The following is an 18,293-nucleotide window of genomic DNA, read 5'->3' as shown; positions in this document are numbered from 1 at the left end:
GTACTAAAAAATATAAGTTTAACATATAAAAGTAACTAAAAACTGATTACATAACTAAAAAATATATGAGATTATCCTACAAAAGTTAAAATATATGAGATTAACCTATAAAACTTAAAATATATGAGATTAACTTATAAAAGTAACTAAAAAAATGATTACATAACTGGAAAATATATGAGATTAACTAACAAAAATTAAAATATATGAGATTATTCTAAAAAATATGAGATTAACATATAAAACCTAACATCAAACCATGACAATATGTCATACACCTAACATCAAACCATGACAGTATCTGCTTATTATTTGTCGATTTTCTCTTTTGTTATTTGTGTTTGTTTTTTTATCTATCGAGTAATCGATTAAATTATCTCTTTGCTCTGATAGATCTGAGTTTTTCCATTAGATGATAGCCAAACTGAGGACTACAAGCCAGTATATTGGCACTGTGATTCGATCCATCGTGCGCAAGCGATCCTAATGATCGATTGTGCTCATTCGTTGTTATTTCCACTTCGATGACGATTTGGATGTGCTTAGTTTTATATCTTTTTCGGTTTGATTCTTCCACGGATGTTCTTGTTTAATTGATCCATCGGGTTTTCTTCTTCCTCTTGTTCTTCCCTTCAGATGAGCTCATCGCCAACGCGACCTACATCGGGACCCCAGGCAAGGGTATCCTTGCGGCTGATGAGAGTACGGGCACAATCGGGAAGCGTTTCGCCAGCATCAAGGTCGAGAACGTGGAGTCGAACTGCCGCGCCCTCCGCGAGCTCCTCTTCTGCACCCCTGGCATCCTCCAGTACCTGAGCGGAGTCATCTTCTTCGAGGAGACCCTCTATCAGAAGACCGCCTCCGGGAAGCCCTTCGTCGAGGTGCTTAAAGAGGGCGGAGTCCTCCCGGGCATCAAGGTCGACAAGGGCACCGTCGAGCTCGCCGGCACCAACGGCGAGACCACCACCCAGGGGCTCGATGGCCTTGGCAAGCGGTGCGCAGAATACTACAACTCCGACGCTCGCTTTGCCAAGTGGAGGGCTGTCCTGAAGATCGGACCCAACGAGCCCTCTGAGCTCTCCATCCACGAGAATGCCAACGGGCTCGCCCGCTACGCCATCATCTGCCAGGAGAACCGGCTGAAAGCCTAGAGGGAGACGTACCTGTTTCGGCTCCACCACGAGAGAGGCGTGCCTATTTTGGCTCCACCACGAGAGAGACAGAGAGAATGCTGCAACTGTGAGAGCCGAGAGGGATAGATTGCTGTGAGAAAAAAACAGAAAGAGAGGGGTTCGAAAAAACTAAAATCAACACATAAAGGGTCGGGGGCAGTATGTTTATGCCCTAATTTTTGGTCAAATGAGGGTTTTGACCCTCATTTGACCAAATGCTTTGAGGTGTGTACGCCTCAGCATGTGGTGCGCCTCAAGGCCTATGAGGCGCACACCTCAAGGGTTTTGCGCTTTACACATGTGCCTCAAGGCAAAAAGCCTCTCGCCTTGAGGCGAGGCGTGCTTTTTGCGCCTTGAGGCGTGCTTTTAATAACACTGTCAGCTATACTTCCAAGTATTTTGGAGGAGAAATTTCATCAGCAGAAACTTACCATTAGTTTTTCTGTTATGTGAGTTGTACTGCCATGAGTTTCCAACACAACATGCTTTAGTGATTTTCTTCTTGTTTCTAGACTATATTGACATAACCAGAAGAGGAGGGGAGACAAATGAGTGGTAGTTGGAAATAACTGTGATTTATGGCCTGCCAGGTGACGAGTCTTTTGTAGTCTTTGCCTCATCTCTTCACTCCTTAATTGGACAGCAATGGAATCAATTCAGATCGATTCACCATCTAGTGGTTCAAGCTCACACATTGCCAAACCATGATCAGTTGATTCATCACTGCCTGCTTATGCAGAGGTTTGGTCTAGGGAACTGTTCTTGATTAGACTTGTTGCTTTAGACTACTCCATGTTTGTCAAGAATACGTTTTGTGCATAAGGATGATAACATAAAAGTTGCTTCATCCTGCTATATAAAAGGGCAGAGTTTATTGAAGGGAGATGTTGGCGACATCTAAATGAAGGCTCTTAACATGTCATCTGAGTGTCTAGAGGAGCCGATAAATTTTGCTGATGTATTCTTGAGTTGTATGCTTTTCCATTATTTGCTTGATGAGGTCATTGAGGATATGATCCATCTGGTGTAGTTTCCCTGAAGTTGGCTAAGTTTTACTCCTTATTAGGTATATTTACTATATAAACACTCCATATCTCAAAAGTGGTTGTCTACCAGTTATTTATGCTAGGATTTCTTTGGATAAAATAGAGAGGCCTATGGTGGATTGATCATCTTTAAATCATGATATATAAGCTGGGTCCGTCAATAATCGAGGTGATGGCTTTTACAATAGTGGTGAGAATGTGGATGGAATGTGGTGCAGGGATGTTAAAGAGAATTTACACTGATTTTAATGTGTCAGCAATAAATCAAACTGTGCCTATGGAAGCATGGAAGCTTCCTCGTTTATCAGGACTTGTGGTTTTTCATGATCTCTTGAGCTGGATATGCCTGATGATATCAGATCATGCAGCAATTGTCATGGACTGAGTAGGCCTCAGGAGAAGAAAAGGGGCTTCAATTTTTGGTGGATGTGTCTGCTGGGTTTCTGTGAGAAGGTGGAAGAATGGTGGCTAAAACTGGTGGAAGGGACTTGGGCCAAAGCCCAAAAAATTTAAAAGTTAAGGCTATGCATGATCAATTGGTCAAAAAATGAGGGCTCAAATCTGTTCAAGGAAACCCTGGCTGTGAATAGCCTCTGCAGCCAAGAAAAAGAGTTGAAAATTGGCTTCACTTAATTATTGATCCCAATGTTAATATTCTTTAAGCTATTCAACAGCTGGTTATCTAACTGAAGTTATTTTATTCATAGCTGTAACATAGTCCTAGATTGGAAGGTGTTAGAAACTAAAGTAGTTGAGTGATCACATCACTGATCATCTTTTAGATTTCCAAGTATTAACTACTAAACTGGTGGAACATGGTGACAATTTTTAGGAACTTATTACTATCAGAAAAGAACGAGAGGAGAGAAGCTCTGAAGGCTGTAGGAGAAACCCCAAAATAGGGTCGGATATGCTTGCTTTTCATTAAGTAAACTCATGTACATAAATTAGGGTACAAAAATACCCATTAAAGACAATACTAAAATTACAACATGCCATTAATGAGCATGTGTTAAAATAGATAAAACGGATTGGGTCTGGATCTCAGGGTCCAGACCCAGATGTGAATGGCTACGTCTTTTCATCCTCCCTCAAGTTGTATATGGTTTTGAACCATGAACAACTTGTCTTTCAACATCCAGAATCTGTCTTTGATAAGTCCTTTTGTAACCAAGTCAACAACTTGATCAGCAGTCCGAACGTATTCTGGTTCAATTTTTTTTTATTCGACCTTCTGTCTTACAAAATGTTAATCAATTTCAATATGCTTAGCACGACTGTGGTAGATGGGATTGAATGACATGTTGATAGCGCTTTGATTATCACACATGAGAATGCTTTTAGAAATTGATTCTCCTATTTTTGTCAACAGGTGTCTGATCCATGTTACTTCAACTGTAGCAGCTGTCATTGATCTATATTCAGCTTCTGTGCTCGACCTGGCTATGGCCTTTTGTTTCTTACTGCTCCAAGAGACAAGATTTAAGCCAATGAAAACACAGTATCTTGAGACTGACCTACGCTCATCTGGGTCTTCTGCCCAATCTGCATCTGTGTAAGTAAGAAGTTCATGCATGTGATGATCATGCATACTTTTTCTGTATAGAAGACCATCTCCAATAGTTCCTTTCAAATATCGAAGAATGCGTTTAACAACTTTCATATGTCCAATATGCGGTTCATGCATGAGCTGAGATATCTGATTGACAAAATAGACAATGTCGGGCTGAGTAAAGGTAAGATACTGAAGCATTCCTACTATCTTGCAATATCCTGTAGGATCCTCATACAAATCTCCTTCTTGGGAACTGAGTTTCTGATGAAGTACACTGGGTTTGCTCAGAGGCTTGCAATCTGTCATACCTGCCTTGTTAAGAACATCAACGGTATACTTATGTTGAGTAAGTGTCATGCATTCAGGAGTCCTGTCAACTTCTACTCCAAGAAAGTATCGCAGCTTACCAAGATCCTTCATCTTGAATCTATGGTTCAGAAGTTCTTTAACTTGTTCAATATGTTCATTAGAGTTACCTGTAATGATAATGTCGTCAACATATATCAATAACAGGGTAACTATATCTTTGCATTTGAATATGAAAAGAGAATGGTCAAGAAGAGATTAATTAAAACCATATTTTTCAACTTCAATCGAAAAACTGTCAAACCAAGATCGAGACGCCTGCTTCAGACCATATACAGCTCTCTTTAACCTGCACACGTATTCTTTAGAGTTTCCTTCTGTATACCCAGTGGGCTGCTCCATGTACATTTCCTCCTTCGGAGTTCCATGTAGAAACACAATTTTCACGTCCAGTTGGCTGAGAGTCCACTGATGTTCAACAACCAATGTCAGTATGATGCGGATAGTGCCCATTTTCATGACTGGACTGAAGGTCTCATCATAGTCTTGTCCTTGCTCCTGTGTGTAGCCTTTGACAACCAGTCTAGCTTTGTACCGCTCGATAGTGCCATATGGCTTATATTTTATCTTATACACTCACTTTGACTCAACCACATTTCGATTGTGTGGTCTGGGAACAATATCCCAAGTGCCACATTCATGAAGAGCCTCCATTTCTTCGTTCATGGCTTCAATCCATCTCTTAGAATTTATTGCTTGATAAAATGTTGTGGGTTGATCTTCCTTGCCGAGAGAGGCTAAGAAGAGTTGAAAATCCATTGTGAAGTTCTCATAACTAACCCACCTATCAATTGGATGTCGAGATCGGGTAGATCTTCTGTGAACAAGTGATTGAATGGAAGCAGAAGGAGAATTCTGCTCCTGATTACAATTGAGAGGTATCTCCTTCTCATGTCTAGAGTAAACAATGCCTTTATACCTTTCGGGAGTCGACGATGGTTCAGAAATCACACTTTCCTGAGTTCTTTGCGTAGCAGTGGATACATTTTCCTCACCTTTTTTATTACATTCAGAAGAACAAATATCATCAATACTAGAAAAGAGATCTGAGTTCAACCAAGGATGATAAACTTCAATGTCTGGAGGAGTGTCAACACTATGACCAAAATTTGATTCGTCAAACACAACATTTCTGGATATTTTGATGCGCTTGCTCACAAGATCATAGCATTTGTACCCTTTGTAATTATCAGCGTACCTAACAAATCTGCACTTTAAGGCCTTATCCTGAAACTTGTGCAACATTGAACTGTCAACATGAACATAACATACACACCCGAATACACGCAAATCATGATAATTTGGATGCACACTATGCAAAGAGAAATAGGGTGATTTGTTTTCCAGGATGTTCATGGGCAATCGATTTATGACATAAACTGCTGTATGAAAAACCTCCTTCCAGAAGGAAACTGGAAGATTACTGTCGTGCATCATGCTCATTGCACTTTCGACAATATGGCGATGCTTTCGTTCAGCAATCTCATTCTGTTGAGGTGTATGAGGGCAAGAAACCTGCCTCATTATCCCATTTGATTAGAGGAAACTAATAAAGTCATTTGAAGAGAATTCACCTCCTCTATCACATTGAAAACAAATGATATTCTTAGAGAATTGATTTTGAACAAAAGAATGAAAATTCTGAAATAACTTGAAGGTTTCAGATTTACTTTTCATAAAGAAGATCCATGTATATCGAGAATAGCTGTCAACAAAAATGAGATAATATCTAGTGCCAGACATTGAAGAAACCAGAGTCGGACCCCAAACATCAGAACATATGATTTCAAATGGTCTTGAAGCTCTTTTATTAATGCAATGAAATGGAAGAACATGCCTCTTACACTGAAGACAACTAGAACATTTTTTATTATCAACACTTAAATTCAGACTTGACTTGAGAATAAAACTACTTAAAACAAGCTTATCAATAAAGCGACTAATACAATGACCCATACGACCATGCCAAAGATTTGGCTCAATACATTCAGAAAGATTAAAAACACTATCAGAAGGAACTGAAGATGATGATGTGAGCTTCAAGGTGGAGTCAACATGCTGACCACAAGAAGAAGGATTCTCTTGGAACACATACATATTCCCTTGGCGTTTTCCTTAAGCGAACGTTTCTCTCGTGTGAAGGTCCTTAACACAAACGAAAAAAAGAGTAAACTCAACTGAAACATTAATGTCATCAACAAGCTTAGATACAAAACAATATTTTTCTTGATATTAGGAGAATGAATGACATTTGAAAGAGCAAGAGAAGAGTTGGACATAGGAATTACAAAATTTCCAATGTGCGAAATATGGTGGTGAGACTCATCTCCAGTGACTATACTATTTCTACCAACATAAGGAACAAGATTTAGGAGCTTACCAACATCACCAGTGACATGGGTGGCTGCACCAGAATCAACATACAAAGTGCCTTGATCATTCTGTTTGATGTTCAATTCAGCCAAGGCAGATAACAAGAGTTCTTTGACTTCTCCACTATTCTTCAATGTATCTGTTCCCTTTCTTGTCTCTAATTGCTTTCCTCTATTTTGCGGGTTAAACCAGCAATTTGCCTTTATGTGCCCTCTTTTGTTACAGAGAAAGCAAGTAGGTATTGTTCTTTGCCTTTGCAGATTAGGAGGCATACTGGGAGTAGGTAATATTCCACGAGCTCCTTGTCTATTCCTCTCTTGACCTCCCTTTTCTTGAGATTCATACTTGCCACGTCCTCAACCATAGTTAACTCCGGTGGCAAGAACATCGCGTGCTCCAATGGGGTTGTGATTACCTTCAACGAATCCTTTCAAAGTCATTTCATACTGTAAGAGCTTAGTGCGGATATCTTCAAATGTAGGTAAGTCTGGCAAACACAACAAGGAAGTAACCATCATATGATAATCGGGTCCCAGCCCACTCAAGGTTTGTTGCACCATATCTTTGTCACTGATCGCGCAACCCACAATAGCCAATTGATCTGTGATAGTTTTCATTTTTTTTAAATACTCTATGACAGTCATGGAGTCCTTTCTCAGCATTTGAAACTCTTTCTTTAAAAATAAAACTCTAGACTGAGAAACTTGAGAATACGTCTGAACAAGACGATGCCATAGTTGCATAACAGTGCAATCATCTGGGATTGCCACATGCACCTTCTGTGACAGCGTGGAAGTGATGTAGGCAACCAAAGCTTGGTCTCACTTCATCCAGGATATATATTCTGGATTTCTGACAAAAGTAATGAAAGTTTCACCCTCCCCAGTCTTGCCATCTTGTGATATGAACTCTGGAGGAAGAGAAACAGAGCCATCTAGGTGTCCAGAAAGGTCTTGACTTCTTATGAATGGGATGATTTGTCTTTTCCAGGTGAGAAAATTGGAGTTGTTCAGTTTCTCAGATACAAGTTGACTAAGAAAGTTGGAAGAGAGGCCAGATTGAGAAGCAAAAAAAGAATCCATAGGTGATTGAAGGAGAAAGCAAGACTTTGAATCAAAACTAAGAACAAGTTTTAGAGAACTCGGCTGCCTTTTTTTTTCGCGAGGCAGAAACCGAGGTTATGCAGCAAGACGATCTGAATAAAAGTCAGCCAATGAAGTGCAAAACAAAAACACGTTATTTGAATATAACGTGCTTTTCTTTTCAAAAAGAAAAACAAATAGGAATAAAAGAAAGGAAACCCGAAAGGAAAAGAGATCTGATGTTTTACTCAGATCGAAATCTCTAAATCTGACCTTGTCTTTCTGAAAAAAATAAGAAACAATATAGACGTGATATGAAAAGAAAATGGAAACACGTCAAAGAGAATAACGAGTAAGAAATAGGAAATAGAAAAATATGCAGAAACTGGCACAGAGAAGGAGAATAGGAAAGGATAGGATTTAGACAATAGCCGTTCGATTTTAGAAGAATACGTTCGCTGGAATATGCAGATTCAGATTTTATAAATAGGAAAAGAAAATAGGCAGAAAGAAAGAGAATAGGAATATGCAGAAAAGAAATGAATACGTTGGCTGGAAAAGGAGGAGTAAGAGAAGAAGAAATACCTTGGACTGAGACCTTGGAGAGGATCACCGCTCTGATACCATATCAGAAAAGAACGAGAGGAGAGAGAAGCTCTGAAGGCTGCATGAGAAACCCCAAAATAGGGCCGGCTATGCTTGCTTTTCATTAAGTAATCTCATGTACAGAAATTAGGGTACAAAAATACCCATTACAGACAATACTAAAATTACAACATGCCATTAATGAGCATGTGTTAAAACAGATAAAACGAATTGGGTCTGGATCTCAGGTCCAGACCCAGATGTGAATGGCTACGTCTTTTCAATTACAGCAGATTGTAACATGCTTTTAACCTAGAAAAATACCTGTCTGATTTTGTCCGTCCAAAAGGCAACTCACTTACCCTTATGTATTTGCTAAATCTGGAAGGAAATTCTCCTGTGTGTAATATCCTTACGATTAAAAAATGAGGGAGAATGATGTGATCAATCTGATGAAGCCTTCTGAATTTGTTTCTTTCAAGTGTACGATTGATACATCCTAAATGACATACCTGGATATGTAATATATCTATAGGATCAAACTTTAACATCTTCCATGCATTCCTTGACATATTTCCTTGAAAGTTTTTGTGAATCTATTTCTTAACATATATCTCATTATCCCCTGCAGCACATGCTTTTGTTGCAAATGCCAATATTGTAATCTGAATTTTGTTTTGATTTCTCTCTCTGTGACACCATCATCTTTCATGACTTGCTATTTGACTTAAACTGCTTATGAATAGGTTCCACCTGGTGAATATCGCTTGTCTGCTATTGCTGCCACATTGGAAAATGCTTCTAGCCTTCAATTCCTGCCATCTTATGTTGATGTCATAGTTACAAGTCCTGTGCTTAATATAGAATTTTCTCAGGTAAGTGCCATGATTTTTGGGTTATAAGGCCTCTGGATTTTTTTTCTGCTGGTGTGCATTTGTTTTATTATTTTAACTATTTGATCTTTTCATGCACTTTTAAGCCCCCCAAGCATGCTCTTCATGCTGATCATAACTTTAGAACTTGTTATTATGTCAGGATTTTGTAGATTTTATTGTATTTTAGCCCATCTGCTGTTTAATTTGATTGGTGCGTGACATTGACCTTTTTCTAATATCTTTTATTCGACAATGTAGGCACAGGTCAACATTTTTGGAACTGTTATATGTAAAGAGAAATGCAGCAAATCAGTTTCCATTTCTCTGACTGGCTTGCTTTTAGAAGAAACGAGGACCACAAGTTTGAGTGATGAGAGTGGTGAATTTGTATTTCCAAATGTTTTACCTGGAAAATATCGTCTTCAGGTATATCTTTTTTTCTTTATATTGCTGTTTTCATTTAAGTACAAACACACTCCTCAACTCTATGTGCTGATAAGGTATCTCTTTGAAATGCAAATGATGAACTTAATGTAAAAAAAGCTTGTGCATGTAAACTTCCTTCTGTCGTCACACAGATTATGGACTTGTTTTGTTAACCAGTTGGGAATGTTTGATGAGTTTACTTTCCAAAGGTGCATACTCAGGAAGAAACTAGTCTTCATTCATTTAGTCTATAACTAACGGCCTAGTTTCAGTGGTATTTGACCTGTTATGGAGCATAATACACAATGATATTTTTGTTATATTTTGTGGCAACCTGATAATGATTCTCAGCTTTCTTTTTTCAAGTTATTGTTCACCATCATCTTTTGTAACGTTTGTAGTTTGTATGCATTTACTAGGTAAAACATGAATCCTCTTCTCCAATGTTGAGTGGGGAGGACAATTGGTGTTGGGAACACAGCACAGTTGACATAGATCTGGGCACTGAAGATAAGAAGGGAGTGATCTTTATCCAGAAGGGTTACTGGAGCAGTATAATATCCACTCATGATGTTGATTCACACATCCTTCCTCCTGAACAGCCACCAATAAGTTTGTCAATCAAGGTACTTGTTCGTGAGAAGGCCTATATATCTTCAAATTCATTTTGGCAGAGTAGACTTTCTGGAAGGATTTGCAAGCTGAATCTTTTTTCTTTTGTCTGTGTGTGTGTGTTTGCACATTTTTCTGGAACTACAGAAAGGCTCACAGCGGATCTGTATAGAGTCTCATGGGTTGCATAAGCTGCATCTCAGTGACTCATGCATTTTCTTTGGAAACTCAACATTGAAGTTTGATACATCGCATCCAACTGTGCGTTTTCTATCTTCCCCTCTTTTATTTATTCTGATGGGTTATATCTAGCAGTTTGTTTGCAATTTGCTTCTCTCATTTCTTTTCAGCTGAGACAAGTTGTAAATTATGTTCTTGGCAGCCAATTGTTCTTACAGGACAGAAATATCTTATCAAGGGAGTTATTCTTATTAATGCCGACTCAGTTTGTGATTCGAAAGAGTTAGCTGAAAGCATCGTTGTGGATGTATACGATAGGAATGATCAAGTTTTGGATGTCATTCATGTTAATCTTATATCTGATGAGAATGGTTCAGCAAACTCTCTCCTATACAAATACTCTGTATGGGCAAACCTTGGTGATGAGCTCATCTTTGCCCCCCATGACTTGAGGTAATTCGAGTTTCCTGTTATTTTTTGTTTTTTAAGTTTCTGTTGTGCGACAAATACTACTGGTACTTAAAAAATGTGATCCAGGCATGTTATGATGATTGGAAAACTAGGATAAAATCAAGATACATTAGAATTCATGATCTTATGAACAAGCATGGATATACTCTGATAGTGGGTGTGATACATGCAATCTATTGAGAATTCATTGGGAAAAGTGAAAAGACTTCTATTCTTGCTTGTTACCTTCCCTGCATTTCAACGTCTCATTTTACTGTTCAAATTCTTGTTCTGATGATTGCTCTTACTCACTGTAGGAACAAGGAAAAGAAGTTTCTTTTTTATCCAAGAACACAACAGGTATATGCATTGTAAAACAATGTGAAGTCTTACGGTCTTTTAGTGTGTAGTTGCCCTAAATCTTATCACTAACTTTTCCAACTGTAACTTGGTCAGGTTTCTGTTGTCACTGATGGTTGTCAAGCTCCTGTTCCACCATTTGATGGCCGGTTGGGGCTGTATATTGAAGGATCTGTGTCCCCGGCTATTCCTGGCATTGACATAAAAATAATCTCACTTGGTGAAAGCCACAATGCTCAGCTGAAAAAAGGTGAGTTAGTTCTTGAAACAAAGACAGGAGAAGGTGGGTCTTTCTCTGGGGGCCCCTTGTACGATGATACTTCTTACACAGTTGAGGCATCAAAGGTTTGTGTTTATATGTTTTTTATTGTATATGATTGTTCCTCTACTAATTACTTGTGATTCCTATTGCTTAGAAAAACTATTCGTAGATAGTCTTCTGAGGCAGTGAATAGCTTCTGCAGCATAAGGAATTGTCAACCCTAGCATTTGCCACACTAAGCTGGGGAAGAGTCCCTGGTAGGATTGTTTAACTTTCTCCTAACAATCTATCACATTCAAACAGAATAGTTGCGACACGGATGATCATTGGTATTATAAGAGTTGATTATCACGTCTGGTAGGAGAGTGTTGCAGCGTAATGTCCTAAGAATCTTGAACTCCAGTTCTCTTGATACAACATTTTCAGGACAAAGGTTTGTGTGTTTTGCTGATCGTTAAGGTAATTATTTGTGGATTACCACGTTCCACTCACTAATAATGCATTGCAACTTGGACAACCTTTACTTTGATTTTTCAATAGAGTGCCATACCCAGTGTTGTGAAAAGCGTTGAGGCGTAGCAAGGTGCTCCGCCAAAAACCGAGGCGAGGCGTAAAGCGTAAGCCTCAATTTTTTTTTGAAAACTTTAAAAAAATTATAAAAAAATATCTAAAAATACAAATAAATAAAGAAATGCTTTATTGATAAAATAACAACCAATAAGAAATAGAAAATCTCAAATAAGTACTAAAAAATATGAGATTAACATATAAAAGTAACTAAAAACTGATTACGTAACTGGAAAATATATGAGATTAACGAACAAAAGCTAAAATATACTAAGAAACTGATTACATAACTGAAATAACTGGAAAATATACTAGATTAACCTACAAAAGTTAAAATATATGAGATTATTCTAAAAAATATAAGATTAACATATAAAAGCAACTAAAAAACTGATTCATAACTGGAAAATATATGAGATTAACCAACAAAAGTTAAAATATACTAAGAAACTGATTACATAACTGAAATAACTGGAAAATATATGAGATTAACCTGCAAAAATCTTGTTGATTATGCCTTAGAAATCTTGTTGTACAAAAAACAATTTTTTTTTTGCCTCACGCCTGAGGCTTGCGTCTTGAGGCACAGATGGCCGCTCCTCAAGGCGAGGCGCGCCTTTTGTGCCTCAAGGTGCGTTTTTGATAACACTGGCCATACCTATATAGGGAAGATATATAAATTCTCTGGAGTAAGCCTTTTCCAGTGAGATCATTTCATAAAAATCATTGGCTTGACTTAGGAAATGGCCACCTTTGTTTGGTCTTTAAGTGGTTGCCCCTAAGGCTTTTTGGATTTCTCTCTTTTTAAACATTGATGAGAGCAAAGAACAATGCTTGCTTAGAAGTTTCAATCCTTTGCTATGGTGATTGCCAATAGTGTAACGTCCCGAAATCTAACCCAAAATTTTAAAGATTTTTTTTTTATAACAGCGAAAACAAAATACTTCGTTGGGTTAAGCAACCAGGCACATTACAGGAGTAATCAAAGCAATAACATTCATTTATTTCAATTAATTATGAAGTCAGAGTCTTGAATATCACGAATAACAATAATTAAAATTTATTGTTCGACGACCCGAGAACACAATAAATCAAGCATCTCGATTGACACCCCATCCTTAAGTCGCTCATAATACTCTACTCTTCACCTGAAAATTTGTAAGATAATTGGAATTAGACTAGAATCAGTCTAAGTAAGAAAATACTGTGATTTCGCAGGTATATCATGTGACAATTATGTAATGTGTGCGATAACATGATATTGAGTATTGAAGGAGAAAGTAAATAACATGAACTAAATCACTACAACCACAAATTCTAAGAATCTAACTAGCATGTGTGATCAATAGCAGACTCAAATCAAACTCACAGATATACATAATTTATTTCATGCTAATTTAAATAACCGCATGCCAAAAGTAACTATTTATGTGTGAAATTGTAAATCTGTCACTCCCTACTCAAAAGAGATACCTATACTCAAAAGAGATACCTAAGATGTTCTGATTTAATGTTTTTATTTATTTATCCTGCAGGTACACGCGTGCCAAGGCAACCGTAACATAAGAGAACATTCGAGGGTTTATTTTGCATTGGTGTTTTATTAACCCGAACGTTCTAACTGAAACTGTAATCTTAAGGGAGCGGTCAAGTAACCGAGAGAACCTCTCAAAGGCCCAAACAAACATGATGCATTCCTAACTTCTGCAGAAGAATGTGGAGCTACCACCTAGGACACATTGGTAGTTCGGGTGTCCTAACTCCGAGAATGGGGGACCAACGAGCCATTGCCGCTTGAAGCAAGAAACACTTATCCTCGAAGTTGTGTACCACCTACCCTCTCCAAGGTAAAGCAAAAAACTGAGTGAGTTATTTTATTTATTTATTTATTTTCCCAACTTACCGGAGTATTTCCCCATAATTAATTTTCTACTACCGTAGTAGTAGACCCCCAACCTTTCTTAACTTACAAAGGTATACAATCTATTTTTTTTCTATTTGATTGTGCAGACCCACTTAGAGTGCTCCGGTACCTTTAAACCGTCAAGCACACAAGCCCCAATGCGTTTAAACCAGTTAGGCCAACAAAGATTTAAATTTAAGTTCCTCACCAGGTACCCAACCCAAGTACCTGCATCAGGTACCCAACCCATATTGCCCATTAGGCAAGATTTCCCAACAATGACTAACTTAATAAGTTACCCCTTTTTGGGTGCCGCAATATTTTTAACTCAGTTGGACACTAAGATTACTTATGTGTACATGTATTTTAGTTTTCTTACAAAACATAAGTTTCATTTCCTAACTATAGTGGTTCATGTATGTTCTGTAATGAAGTGTCAAATAAGAGGAGTGAAGTCTCCAAGAGCAAACAAGAGAGCACACACATACACAAATAGCCACTAATGGGCAAGAGAACAACAAAACCACAAAAGTGGCAAAACACCCAAAAGAAGAGGAAAAATATATATTCCACTCAAGAAGGCTTCAAAGAAGCATGCTTTACAATGAGGAAAACCCCTTTATTTATACACAAAAGAGGAGGCCTTGGAAGGGCTCTTAGAGGGACGTTGGAGCCCTTCCAACATCCTCCTAGGGGGGCCTTTCCAAGGTGGAAAAAGAAAAAGAATAAGAAAAGAAAAAAGAAAAAGGAAAAAAAGAGGAAAAGAAAAAAAGAAAAAAAGAAAAAAAGAAAAAAAGAAAAAAGAAAGAAAAATTACAATATGCGAGAAAATGTAAAAAGACTATTTTACCCCTAGTGAGTATTTACAAAAGAGATATATATTTATATATGTAGATAGACACATAAACATATATATGTGTATGTGTCATAATCTCTCTCTCCCTCTCTCTCTCTCTCTCTCTATATATATATATATATATATATAACATATTTTAACACCCCCCCTCAAACACACGGTGATGGCAAAGCTTTGGTGAAGAAGTCCGCCAACTGGTACTCGGTAGGTACATATGGCAATTAAATGGTGCCCCGTAAAAACTCATCACGAACATATTGACAATCCATCTCAATGTGCTTTGTTCTTTCATGAAAGGTGTGATTGTTGGCAATGTAGATAGAACTCTTGTTGTCGCAACATAGCTTTGAAGGAGTTGAGAATGAGACTCTCATATCTTTAAGCAAACTTCTTAACCATACGATCTCAGTGGTGGTAGTGGCCATTGCACGATACTCTGCTTCGGTAGAAGAGAGGGAAACTTTCTGTTGCTTCTTAGACCTCCATGAAATAAGTGACTCTCCAAGAAACACACAATAGCCTGTGGTAAAAATACGATCACTGAGATTACCCCCCAATCAAAGTCAGTATAAACAAGTAAAGTAAGAGGTGAATAAGAGGGTAAGAATAATCCTTTTGTTATGATGCTTTTCAAATATCTGATAATTCTCATGACTGCAGCCATGTGAATGGTGGAGGGAGCAATCTGAAATTGACTTGCACTATGAACCGCATGGGAAATATCGGGCCTGGTGATAGATAAATATGTTAGTGACCCAATCAATTGACGATAAGGTGTGGGATCAGCTAAATGAGTGCCATCACTGGCTCTCATCTTGGCATTGATCACTTCTGGCGTCTCCACCTTCTTGTCATCTGTCAGCCCAGATCGATCAATAATGTCGGAGGCAAGCTTCATCTGAAAGAGAACATACCCCTTGGGGGAGTATGCAATTTCAATTCCTAAAAAGTACCTTAGATAACCAAGATCAGACATATCAAAAAAAATTTTAAGAACATTTTTAATAAGGTCAATACCCTTCTTATCATTACTTGTGATAATCATGTCATCAACATATAATAATAAAATTGTAATGTGCTCATTAGAATTTTTAACGAACAAAGCGTATAACATGAGGAAAAACCATTATCGAGAACTACTTTGCTAAAAAGATCATACCAAGCTTTTGGTGCTCGTTTAAGACCATAGAGAACTTTATTTAACTTTAGAATATTTTCTTTACCAATTTCAAGACCTGGCGGAGGATCCATAAGGACTTCTTCACATAAAGTTTCATTTAAAAATGTGTTTTTAACATCAAGTTGATATATCGACCATTGCTTAATGGAGGCTAAGGCAATTAATGTTCGCACACTAGTCATTCTAGCTACAGGAGGAAAGGTTTCTTCATAATCAATCCCATATTCTTGGGCGTAGCCTTTTGCAACCAAACGAGCTTTGTATCTCTCAAGAGATCCATCACATTTGGTTTTGACTTTATATACCCATCTACACCCAATTGCCTTTTTTCCTAATGGTTGGCGAATAATGCTCCAAGTTTGAGCTTTGTTAAGAGCTAATTCAACTTTCATAGCTTCAATCCAATGTGGATGATCTTTAACTTCTTTAAATGAAGTAGGCTCATGATACAAATGTATTAACATGAGACAAGCCCTATAATTAGGTGAGAAAGATTCATAAGATACAATTTTTTGTGGTGGCCTACTATTACGAGAAGACTCCTAGGTGGATCAATAGGTTCTTCTAAAGAGAGGTCTTGAGAATATCTCTCAAGAGCAAGTTGATGTTCATTTCCTAACAGCCGGGTATATACATTTATATCATTAAGGTTCTCATTTTGAGAAACATTACCATGTTGTAGCATATCATTATGATGTGAAATTCCATCACAAGTATCATCGCAAATAATTGCATCAGGAGACTCAATTCTAGGAGCTAGATCAAATAGGAAGGAATAGTCAATGTCTTCTCTAGATGTGTGAACATCAAATTCATTTTGTTCTTCAAGAAAGTTTACATTTCTTGATACATAGAGTTTATTATTTCGAACATCATAGCATCTATAGTCTTTTCTATTTTCACCGTAGCCAATGAATACACATTCAAGAGCTTTGGGTGATAATTTATCTTGTCCTTGAACAAGCACAAAGCATTTACATCCGAATATCCTTAGTCTATTAAAATCTGGAGTAATTTTAAATAATTTTTCAAAACGTGATACATTTTTTAAAGAAGAAGAGGGCATACGATTGATAAGATATGTTGCGGTAAGAAGAGCTTCGGCCCAAAAGTTTTAAGAACATTTTTAGAGACAAGAAGTGTTCTTGTAGTTTCAATTAAATGTCTATGTTTCCTTTCCGCAATACCATTTTGTTGCGGGGTTTTAGGACAAGATCGTTGATGTAAAATTTCATTTGTTTTGAAATAATTTTGAAAATCTTTAGACATGTATTCTCCTCCAGAATCAGATCTAATTATAGCTATATTGTTTTGAAATTGATTTTTAATAAGAACATGAAATTCTTTAAAATTAGTGAAGACATCGGATTTGTTTTTAATAATGTATACCCATGTATATCTAGTAAAGTCATCAATAAAAGTAACATAGTAGGAGTAACCCTCTTTTGACATAACGGGTGCCGGCTCCCATACATCGGAATGCACAAGTTCAAAAGGGCCTTTTTTGACACAAAGTTATTATGCGAATACGAAAGCGAATGGATCTTTCCAAGGATACAATCATTGCATGTAAATGTATTTATATTGCAAATTTTTTTCCAAAAAAGGAAAGTGATACAACTTGGAATTACTAGGATGTCCAAGCATCTTATGCAAAGTCTCAATATCTTTTGATTGAACATGATTACAAAATGATTTGGATGGCAACGACAAAAAATCTATATAATAAAGATTCCCTCTTCTATGGCCTTGCCCAATCCGCTTCCCGGATCAGAGATCCTGCACATAGCAATGTGTTGGTGAAAAGGTGACATCACATTCAAAATCGGTAATTTGAGAAACGGAAAAAAGATTTAAATTAAGTTTTGGAATAATTCGGATTTTGGGAACAAAAAAATCTTTGTTTTGGTCATAAGTTTTCTCAAGATTCCCAATGCCTTCAACATCCAAGGATGTTCCATCGGCAGTGGAAACATAAGATTTGAATTTGTTGAGACTTGGTTTTGACAAAAGTGATGCATTCATAGTCATATGAAAGGAGGCACCCGAGTCATGAATCCAAGAGGTCATACCTGGGAAGGAGGAGATGGCGACACCGGAAGTGGATGGGTTAGAGGATGATGGAGTGGAATTCATCTTCATGAATTGTTGAAGAGTTTCAGTAAGATGAGCAATGGAGTCCTTTATGTCTCCATCTTTCTGTGAATCTTTATTCGGAGGAATTTCTCCAACGGAAGCCACCTTCTTTTTAAACCTTGGACAATCCGGACGAATATGGCCCGATTCATTACAATTATGGCAAATAATTTTTCTTCCTCTACCACCATTATTTTTCAAAAAATGGGATGGTTTGTATGGCCTTACATTGTTGCCGGGTCTAGACACGGCATGAACTTCATCAACATTCTTTTTTAAGGCTAAACGAGTCTCTTCTTGACACAAG

General features: G+C 37.6%; 1 protein-coding gene across 2 annotated transcripts in view; it reads left to right on the top strand.

Annotated features, from left to right (window-relative positions):
- Window positions 1-18,293, top strand: part of LOC149844151 (Carbohydrate-binding-like fold) — an 82,591-nt gene that overhangs the window by 39,255 nt on the left and 25,043 nt on the right. For both annotated transcript variants that reach the window (XM_090000348.1, XM_090000349.1), the window contains exons 15-21: window positions 8,926-9,054; window positions 9,313-9,480; window positions 9,900-10,106; window positions 10,240-10,353; window positions 10,475-10,725; window positions 11,040-11,082; window positions 11,179-11,427. In XM_090000348.1, the coding sequence (XP_089856474.1) occupies window positions 8,926-9,054; window positions 9,313-9,480; window positions 9,900-10,106; window positions 10,240-10,353; window positions 10,475-10,725; window positions 11,040-11,082; window positions 11,179-11,427 (1,161 nt within the window). The remainder of the gene's footprint in view (window positions 1-8,925; window positions 9,055-9,312; window positions 9,481-9,899; window positions 10,107-10,239; window positions 10,354-10,474; window positions 10,726-11,039; window positions 11,083-11,178; window positions 11,428-18,293) is intronic.

Source organism: Nuphar pumila, chromosome 3, assembly GCF_984573655.1.
Source record: "Nuphar pumila chromosome 3, dmNupPumi1.hap1.1, whole genome shotgun sequence".
In the NCBI taxonomy this organism is placed as follows: domain Eukaryota; kingdom Viridiplantae; phylum Streptophyta; class Magnoliopsida; order Nymphaeales; family Nymphaeaceae; genus Nuphar; species Nuphar pumila.
Note: the sequence above shows the minus strand (reverse complement) of the source record. Positions and strands in the feature narration are given on the sequence as shown.